Source organism: Tupaia chinensis, unplaced genomic scaffold (genome assembly GCF_000334495.1).
Source record: "Tupaia chinensis unplaced genomic scaffold, TupChi_1.0 Scaffold000184_1, whole genome shotgun sequence".
Taxonomy (NCBI): domain Eukaryota; kingdom Metazoa; phylum Chordata; class Mammalia; order Scandentia; family Tupaiidae; genus Tupaia; species Tupaia belangeri.
Window position 1 is genome coordinate 2,262,317 of NW_006159659.1, and position 10,041 is coordinate 2,272,357.

A 10,041-nucleotide genomic window follows, 5' to 3' on the forward strand; every position below is an offset into this window, starting at 1 on the left:
TATATCTGTACAAATATCTTTATCACATTGTTTATAAAAGCAGACACTTGTGAAACAATTAAATGCCCAATAATCCATTCCATAGACTAAATTATAGCTATTAAAAATCATGTTGAACTAGCAAATATTCACAGGAAGATGTTTGCAATACTGAGTCCATAGACTAAATTGTAGCTATTAAACATCATGTTGAACTAGAAAATATTCACAGGAAGATGTTTGCAATACTGTTAAATGAAAAGGAAGATTTCAAAAATATTTTTATAAAAGTATGTGTGCGTGATAAGACTAGAAGGTACTTAGCAAAGCATTGAGAATAGTTTTTTTGTTTTATGTTTGAGGAGCAGGATTATAGGCTGTTATTTTGAGTTTTAAGTTTTCCTGCTTTAAACATTTTATAATTAATATAAGATAATATTTTTTAAAAAAAGAGTTTGCTCAAGAAATAGACCCCCTTTTTGGTCCCAACTCCTGGAATATGAGAATTAGATGCTCAGTATGTAAATCGTATTCATGAGCCTGATGCACTCCACATAGCCTAATTTATAGAATCTCTTTGTAACAGAAGACATACTTGAGAGTGATTATCTTACAGGAAGACTTGAGGCTTTCTAAAACAACAAATTATTGTGCAGTCCTTACAATATGCAGTTCTCTTCCCTGTGTATATAGTTCAATACATACATACACAGTGTTTTCAGAGTATGTGACAACTCATGTTGCTTCATATGTCCATAACATGTCTGTATGTCCCTAAAGCCTTTATTTCTGTGCTATATTTCAATGATAATTTTATCTATTTTTTTTTTTTTGGAGGGGAAGAGGTTTTTGCCATAGGGTGTGTGCGCTCGCCAGAAAGAGAGATAGAGACAGAAAGCGAGAAATCACCCCACAGGGGGGATGGCCAGGCGTAATCCCTTCTCCTCCATTCTCCTCTCGGGATCTTAGGAATGCACGCACACTTGCCCGGCATGAGTTTAAGCTACCAGGTCCAGGACTCAAACTACGGTCGACTACATGGGAGTCCAGCAACATAGCCATTACGCTAACTGCTGGTCCCAATTTTATTTATCTTTTTTTGAGAGGTTTTTGCTATAGGGTGCGTGCGCTTGCCAGAAACACAGACACAGAGAGATGGAAAGCGAGAAATCACCCCCCAGGGGGAATGGCCATGCCACAATGCCTTCTCCATTCTCCTCTCAGGATCTTGGGCACGCACGCACATGCTCCCAGCGTGAGTTTAAGCCACCAGGTCTGGGACTTGAACCGCAGTCGGCTACATGGGAGTCCAGCAACATAGCCATTATGCCAACTGCTGGGCCGTATCTTTTTTGATATCATTTATTTTTTACCAATATATGAATCAAACTGATAATAAAAGAAGAAATGAAAGTTATATGTTCCCACACTGATCAGGTGCTTTATTATACCAGCTTTTATTACCAATTTACCCATAACTTGAGAGTATTAAAATGAAACTCATTATGATGGGAAGATGTCCTGTATTGCTCAATGTAAGTACTTAGAACCTAAAGCTAACAATTTAGACTAAGGACTAGAAATTTTAACAAGAATTTCTAAATCAGTACTTTACTGTCACCTTGCATTCCCTGGCATTTGCCATTCCCTGGCATTTTCCCAGGTTCTCTTTTTGTATGGTGAAGATCTCAGGAAGCTGAAGTCTTCACTTTAAAAAAAAAAAGAATTATTTTATTCGACCTCATTTATTATCATTTTTTAATTTGACCAGAGAAAGACAGAGGGGTGGGGAATGAGGAAGCAAGCTGCCAGGTCCAGGACTCGAACCACAGTTAGCCATGTGGAAGTCTAGCACCCTTAGCCACCATGCCACCTGCCAGTCCCTGAGATCATAACTTTTTAATCTAGTGGTTTTTATTCTCTGTAGATTGGCATTGTGTTGTTCCAGGAAAACTGCCTAATTCAAAAATATTGACCGATATTTTTGGACTTTAGTATTCTAGAATTAGAGATGTGAACCATTGATAGTCACATTGCTTTTAGTTTCTAGAACATTCAGCTTAGAGGTTTCAGCTTTAATACAGAGGAACATCTGTCTCCCCTGCACCCTCACTGATACTCACTGTCATATTGTGTCTGTGAACAGGTTCCTGGCATAAATTTACCCGTGAATCAACTGACCTATTTCTTTGCTGCAGTCCTCATTAGTGGTGTTGTACATGAAATTGGACATGGGATTGCAGCCATTAGGTAATTATGTTTACCATTTTCTTTCTACTACATGCAAAGAACCTTTTCATTTGGGAGGGTTTCTTAGTATAATCTGCTATCTTTGATATTTTACTATTTTTCTTTCCATGAATGTTGCCCAATGCATATCCATTGTTTATTACTTTGAGATAGCATCTCTTTTATGGAGATTTAATATACTGATGAACATGCTCAGTTAACCATATGGATATCTGTAATCTGGGTCTTTTTGTCTTTTGCCATCATGGTTATACCCTCATGGTGCTTCCAGGGTTTTCATCCATTCCTGAAAGCTGATCCTTCTGTTCATCATTGGATTGGAATAATACCCACTATACTCAACCCACCCTGTGCTTTCTTTGGCTTATCAGATGAAATAATTTCCTGCTTCTGCCTATGTCTTCTGATGACTAGAGCAAGAATACTGAAAGTGCTACATATAGCAAATATCACTGTCGATCTAGAAGCACAAGTGGGAGATGAGAGGGGGATAAGTGGGAAATAAGAGGGGGATGAGATCTGCAATTTGCTTTGACATCATGGCTTGTTCTTGATCTGAACTACCCAAATATATCCTTGTAATTATACCTGAACATTTAAAAGCCTACTAAACTGGCAGCCAAGAGGTTGTTATGGTGGTTAAGGCAACTGGCTCCTACATGGTCACCTGTGTAATTCAAGTCCCAGACTGCAGGTTTAAGATCCTGGACCCAGTAGCGTGAGAAACATGTGAGGAATGTGTGCATGCATACCCAAAATCCCTGGAGAAAGGATTGTAGTGTGACCATCCTCCACAAAGGGTGATTTCTCACTCATTTTCACTGTTTCTCTCTCTCTCTCTCTTTTTCTCGCTCTCTGGAGAGCACACATGCCCTTTAGCTAAATAAAGAAATACCTACTAAACTTAGGAAATTCTGATGGAGAGGGCATATCAAAACTCGTCAGCCACCCCTTCTTATATTTACTGCCATTGTCAGCAGGCATGCTGGCAAGAATGTATTTACTCTTTTTATATGTGGACCATAGTAAAGGTTAAGAGCCACTGTTTTAGAGATTTAATCACTTATTATTGCCTTCCAGTTGCTTATGAACAAGAGCCTATTGATTGGCAATAAACTCTCATCCTGACAGAGCATGTACTGTTACCCAGGTGTGCGCAGTAATGATTAAAGGGGTGGCTACCTTCTTTTTTTCTTTCTTAATCTCTTTTACCTTTGCTTCCACGTTTTTAGCTTTGCAGTTTTTATCTTTTTATATATAGAAGCCTTGTTATTAGCAGTTTCATAATTTACAGTATATTTGTGAAGTAACTTAGGTAATTTTTTTTTGAGAGGTTTTTGCTATAGGGCACGTGCGCTCGCCAGACAGACAGAGACAGAGAGACAGAAAGCGAGAAGTCACCCCCCAGGGGGGATGGCCATGCCGCAATCCCTTCTCCTCCACTCTCCTCTCGGGATCTTGGGCACGCACGCACACACATCCGGCGTGAGTTTTAAGCCACTGGGTCTAGGACCGAACCATGATCGACTATGTGGGAGTCCAGCGACATAGCCATTACGTTAACTGCTGGTCCCAATATTTTTATAAAATCTCAACTGCTAAAATGAATTGTATAATTTTCTTATACAGTTCATATTAAGCAACAGCACAATATATTTAGGTGATGATCTTTTTCACAGTAGCTATTTATTCTTGACTATTAAGTATAATATCTATCTTTAGACAATGGAGTTAGTAAAGAAATAATTCTCTTAAGAACAATCAGAGCATTATGCATTTTGAACATATTTTAACATTAGCTCAATAGGAATACATGTATGTATTTCTCTGCCATTATTTATAATAACTAAGATAAATAGAAGTATTTAGATAATTTTCATGTATTATATATTCTCCTGTGTCCTCTAAAAATAGTTGAGAATAAACTGTGAAGGTGGTTTTCATTCAGTTTCTTATAGAATTATTAACCATTTTTTATATATGTAACTAATTTCAGTTATTTGCCCACCATGTTGGTGTGTAAAAATTTTGAAGTTGTCTTTTTTAGAATACCCTGTTTTATAAGATAAAATCTTATAGATAGCCAAATCTGTATACTATTATAAAATTATAATTATATATAGTACAGATGTGATCTTTTTGGCTATACAGAGATACTTTAAGCAATAATTGTATTTACAATAAGAAATAATTAAGATTCTATACATCATTACTTTGACAAATGCATTTGAAATAGTAAATTCCTTTTTGTTATGTGGTTTCTCAGGGAACAAGTTCGATTCAATGGCTTTGGAATTTTTCTCTTCATTATTTATCCTGGAGCTTTTGTTGATCTATTCACCACTCATTTGCAACTTATATCACCAGTCCAGCAGCTAAGAATATTTTGTGCAGGTAAGAGACTTAATTTCCTTTTTAATGTTCATCTGTGATTTTGGTTTTGGTCTTCTATGGTCAGTGGTTTTTATGGAAAGTACTCATGTCAGAAATGATAACATCTTATCTTTTGGTTAATAAATTCATGTTATAAGACTCCCTCAAAAGTATTATAGAAAGTAATTTACATTACAGTTTCTTCTTTTAAACTAACTAAAGGGCCAGCTGATGGCATGGTAGTTAAAATGGCTGGATCGCACATGGCCAACTATACTGTTCAAGTCCCAGACCTGGCAGCCTGTAAGACATACTAGGCACATGTGCATGTGTGTCTCAAAACAAGAAAGTCCAGGTATGGAAGCTTCAATTAGTAATGTGAAAATGAGTATGTCAAGGCCTGATCGTGTGTCACAACCAGGAAGGCACTGTTGTGTGGTAGCTGAGACTGCATGGGAGGCCTGAGTTCTCTTCTGAGCCCAACCTAAAACAGACCAGGCATGTCTGTGGTCCTAGGTCACCGAAAGGTTAGGTAGGAGGATTGACGCATGGTGAGTTCCGGTCAAAAATATCTTCCCCCATAGACCAGGGAAACTGTGTTCTGTGAGACACTCCAGCAAAATAATTGAACCTAAAGGGGGGAGGGGGGTGGGGGCCCTAGCTTATAGCCAGTCAGTCAGAAGCACACGTAGAACAACCTGGGTCTTGTGATTGGCATCTGAAGGAGGGGAGCAGTCTTGGTTACTGAGCTGTCAACCTGTGGAATCTGACACTAGTGTCAGAATTGAATTAGATTAGAGAACTTGCAGCTGGTGTTTGCTGCAAGCCTGTTTGCTTGCTTGTGGGGAGATATCCCTACACATTTTGGGATCACAAAAATGATGTGTGTTGAAAGAGTGGTGAGAAAAATGGTTTGCTTTTGGGACCAGCAGTTGGTGTCGCTGGACTCCCATGTAGTCGACCGTGGTTGGAGTCCCGGACCCAGTGGCTTAAACACATGCTGGGCATGTGTGCGTGCATGCCCAAGATCCCGAGAGGAGAATGGAGGAGAAGGGAATGTGGCATGGCCATCCCCCCATGGGGTGATTTCTCACTTTCTCTGTCTCTCTCCAGTGAGCTTATGTACCCTATAGCAAAAACCTCTCAAAACAAACAAACAAACAAAATGATGCATGTTGAGAGAGTGGTGAGAAAAATTGTTTGCTTTTGGGACCAGTAGCTGGTATAATGGCTACATCACTGGACTCCCATGTAGTCGACCACAGGTTGAGTCCTGGACCCAGTGACTTAAACTCACGCTGAGCACATGTGCGTGCATGCCCAAGATCCTGAGAGGGGAATGGAAGAGAGGGGATTGCAGTGTGGCCATTCCCCCTGGGGGTCTGATGTCTTGCTTTCTGTCTCTCTGTCTCTCTGTCTTTCTGGTGCGACACGCTCTTTACAAAAAAAAAAAAAAAAAAAAAACTCTCAAAAAAATGGTTTGCTTTTACTGAACACAACCATGAACACAGAAGATAATTTCTTTTTTCTTAAAATCTGCTATAAGGCATATGTGATCACCAGAGAGACTGTGGGGGGACGGGTGAGAAAGCATCCTCCCCAGGGAGGATGCCATGCCACAATCTTTCCTCCATTCTCCTCTTAGGACTTTAGGCATGGACTCCTACACACCTGGCGTACCTCTCATGCTGCTGGACTGGGATACATAACACATAGTTGACCATGTAGTATCCAGCCACCTTTACCACCATGCTACCAGCTGACCTGACAATTTCTTTTCAAGTGCCCATGTAATTTATAAAAATTGACCATGTGTCCACAAAGAAATGCTCAGTAAATTCCTAAGAGTAAGAAAAGGAACCTAAGTAAAAATTACTTGAACTTTCGAAATTGATCTTAATCATTCCTTGCATTATTTTAATTTAAAACCATAACTACAGTAAATTTTAAAATGGCGAAAATTAAATCATTATACTGGGAGAATGTGTAGTTTTCTAAAAGGGGCCAGCTGGTAGTATGGTGGTTGGAGCAGCTAGATCCCATATGGCTATGTTGTTCAAATCCTGGATCTGGAAGCTTGAAAAAACATGCCACGCATGTGTGTGCACATGCATGTCCAACATCCTGAGAGGAAAATGGAGGAGAAGCCATTGCTGTGTGGCCATCTCCCCAGGAGGTTCTTTCTCACTTCCCTCTCTGTCTTTATCCTGTGAGTACTTATTGCCTGTGACAAAAATTAAAAAAAAAAAAAAAGTTCTGCTAAAAGAAAAATTCACTGCCTTAGGCAGTGATATAATTAGAAATGGAAATAAATCGGGGCTGGCAGGTGGCATGGTGGTTAGGTGCTAGACCCCCACATGTTCGACCACGGTTCAAGTCCCAGACCTGATGGCTTGCTTTCCCACTTTATCTTTTTCTCTGTCTCTCTCTGGTCAAATTTAATAATAATGATGATAATAATAAATAAAATAAATAATTCTTTAAAATAAATAAATAAAAAGAAAGAAAAAAGAAATGGAAATAAAACAGTTAAACATTCAATTTAAGGAGTGTGAAAACAACTATAAAATAATTAAGAAATGATGAAGTAACTGGTAAGGTTATAGGCAGAAAATAGTAAGCTGGAAAAAAAAAGCAAAATAAAACTTTTAAATCTAAGAGTTTTTTCTTTTCGTTTTCTTTCTCTTTTTTTTTTTTTTGCTTTTTTTGGTCTTGCTGAGACAATTAAAAGAATGTGAATGGTCTTTTGTTCATTTTTTCCAAAAAAATTTTTAAAAGACTCAGAAGCCTAGATAAGTACAAGAACATAAAAATAACTGAAATTAACCCCAGAATACATAGGGGGGGAAATAAACAGACTAGTACTGACAATGAGAAGATTAATTTTTTAGTATTTTTAATTATTTATTATTTTTATTTTTCAATTTGCTATAATGCCCTATAGCAAGCTCACCTATAATGAGCTCACTGGTGGTGGTGGGGGGAGGGGAGTGAGAAAGCAAGCTGCCAGGTTCAGGACTCGAACAATGATTGGCCATGTGGGAGTCCAGTGCCCTTAACCACCACACCAACCTACTGGCCCCACAGTGAGAACAATTTTAAAAGTTGATGAATAATGTCCATGAAAGTTTCATAGATGGAACTCTTTCAAATCTTGAGTGAGGGGCCTGCAGGTATCATGGTGGTTAAGGCACTAGATTCCCACATGGCTGATCAAATTAATGAAATACATTAATGAAATACAGAAAAACTCCTTAAAGTGCTTGGTTACTAAGTATTATAACTAGCTGGACAGGGAATGCTAGCCAGAGCGGAGCGGGAGCGCCAGCGGGGAGCGTAGGGAGCACAAATGTGAGTGAGAGCAGGAGCATGTGCACGAGCACGTGTATGTGGGCATGAGCACGTGGGCACAGCGTAGGCACGCTGACCAGACTGTTAGGAGCGCATGCGTGAGTCGTTCAGTTCAAATCCTGGACCTGGCAGTTCTTTCTCATTTTCCCTCTCTCTCTCTCTGGTCAAATTAAAAATAATAATAAATACATTAAATTAAATAATTCTTTTAAAAAATCTTGAATGAAAAGATTTTTCTTGGGGCTGGCCAGTAACATGGTGGTTAAGGCGCTGGGCTCTCACACGGCTGACCATGATTCAAGTTCCAGACCTGACGTCTTGCTTTCTCACTTTCCCTCTCTCTCTGTCTCTTCCTGTCAAATAAAAAATTAATAATAATGGTACCAGCAGATGATATAATGGTTATGTCGCTGGATTCCCACATGGCCAACGGTAGTTTGAATCTCAAACACGGCAGCTTAAAACTCATGCCAGGCATGTGTGCGTGCATGCCCAAAAGCCAAAGAGGAGAATGGAAGAGAAGAGATTGTGGCGTGGCCATTCTCCCTGGGAGGGTAATTTCTCGCTTTCTATCTGTCTCTCTCTGTCTCTCTCTCTCTCTCTCTCTCTAATGAGCACACATGCCCTATAGTAAAAGAGAAAAAATCTCTTGTAATAAAAAAGTAATAATAATTCTTTAAAAAAAGAAAGGATTTTTCTTTTTAATTCCAATTTAGTATAAACTTTCCAGAGAACAGAGAAGAAAACTTAGAAGTTTTTTGGCTTTGTTTTGTTTTTAATAGCCAATATAACACTGAATCAACTTCTGGTAAGGCATAGGAAAAACCTAGACACAGGGTCTATCTATCTCTCAAGAATGCACGATGGTTAAACATTAGCTAATCTGTTTGAATGTGGTAAATATTATTTGCCATTAGAGAAAAATAATGCTCACCTCAAAAGATATTGAGACAATATTTAATAAAATTCAATATCCATTAATGATTGAAAAATTCCCTTGTAAATATAGGACTATCTAGACATTTCATGGAAGCATTCCTGTTCAATGCTAAGACAAGCAATCTCACTGTCAGCTATTACTGAAATTATTAAATGTTGGTGTGAAGTGTGAATTACTGCCATTAAATAACAGGAGAAAAATATAAGAAGTAGACCTTTTTTTGGGGGGTAGATACTGTTATGTGCCAGAGGGGGCAAAGACAGAATTCTCAAATTAATGAAATGCATTAATGAAATACAGAAAAACTCCTTAAAGTGCTTGGTTACTAAGTATTATAACTAGCTGGACAGGGAGTGCTAGCCAGAGCGGAGCGGGAGCGCCAGCGGGGAGCGTAGGGAGCACAAATGTGAGTGAGAGCAGGAGCATGTGCACGAGCACGTGTATGTGGGCATGAGCACGTGGGCACAGCGTAGGCACGCTGACCAGACTGTTAGGAGCGCATGCGTGAGGCGTTCAGGCGCATGCGTGTTTGGAGCACCCAGAGGCACTTGCGCTCTCTGCCTCCGGCGCTCAGGCTTCTCTCAGGCTCTCGCCGGTTCTGTGGAGCTCGCGCCTTTTTCCAGAACTTGTACCTTTTTCCGGAGTTCGCGCCTTCCTCCTCCACAGCTTTCCAGTCACCTACTTGCTGCCTAATAGCTGAGACCACCTCAAAGTGCCAGCCATGTCTGAAGAACAAGTTATCTACATCACCACAGAAAACTCAGAAATTACCACAAATATTGTGGGCCTGCACCAGATCGGTGTGGAGACTGTTCCTGTGGAGACTGTGCAGGTGGAAACCATCGAGGGGTACCAGAATATTGGCGGCAGTTGGGTCCACGGAGGCCATCACTACCCCCCTCTGATTGCGCTGCAGCCGCTCATCACCGATGACGCTAGCCAGGCCGCCCATGACCAGGAAATTTTCTTGGTGCAAACAGAAGAGGAGGTGGTGGGTTACTATGAGTCAGACAACCTGCAGAGCAACAGCGACTTCGAGAACCAGGTGGTCATCCAGGTCAGTGACCAAGATGAGTACTACCAGCAGACCCTGGCTTCGTTGTTAGCCTCCACACCAGCGTCGGCCTGTATACCAGCGTCGGCCTGCA

General features: G+C 40.0%; 2 protein-coding genes across 3 annotated transcripts in view; both read left to right on the forward strand.

Annotated features, from left to right (window-relative positions):
- Positions 1-10,041, forward strand: part of MBTPS2 (membrane bound transcription factor peptidase, site 2) — a 59,687-nt gene that overhangs the window by 12,860 nt on the left and 36,786 nt on the right. For both annotated transcript variants that reach the window (XM_014587119.2, XM_006146651.3), the window contains exons 4-5: positions 2,126-2,229; positions 4,496-4,623. In XM_014587119.2, the coding sequence (XP_014442605.1) occupies positions 2,126-2,229; positions 4,496-4,623 (232 nt within the window). The remainder of the gene's footprint in view (positions 1-2,125; positions 2,230-4,495; positions 4,624-10,041) is intronic.
- YY2 (YY2 transcription factor) overlaps positions 9,134-10,041 on the forward strand; it is a 1,866-nt gene continuing 958 nt past the window's right edge. Inside the window, exon 1 of the mRNA XM_027771110.1 lies at positions 9,134-10,030. Coding sequence (XP_027626911.1) covers positions 9,615-10,030 — 416 coding nt within the window. The 5' untranslated portion in view covers positions 9,134-9,614. The remainder of the gene's footprint in view (positions 10,031-10,041) is intronic.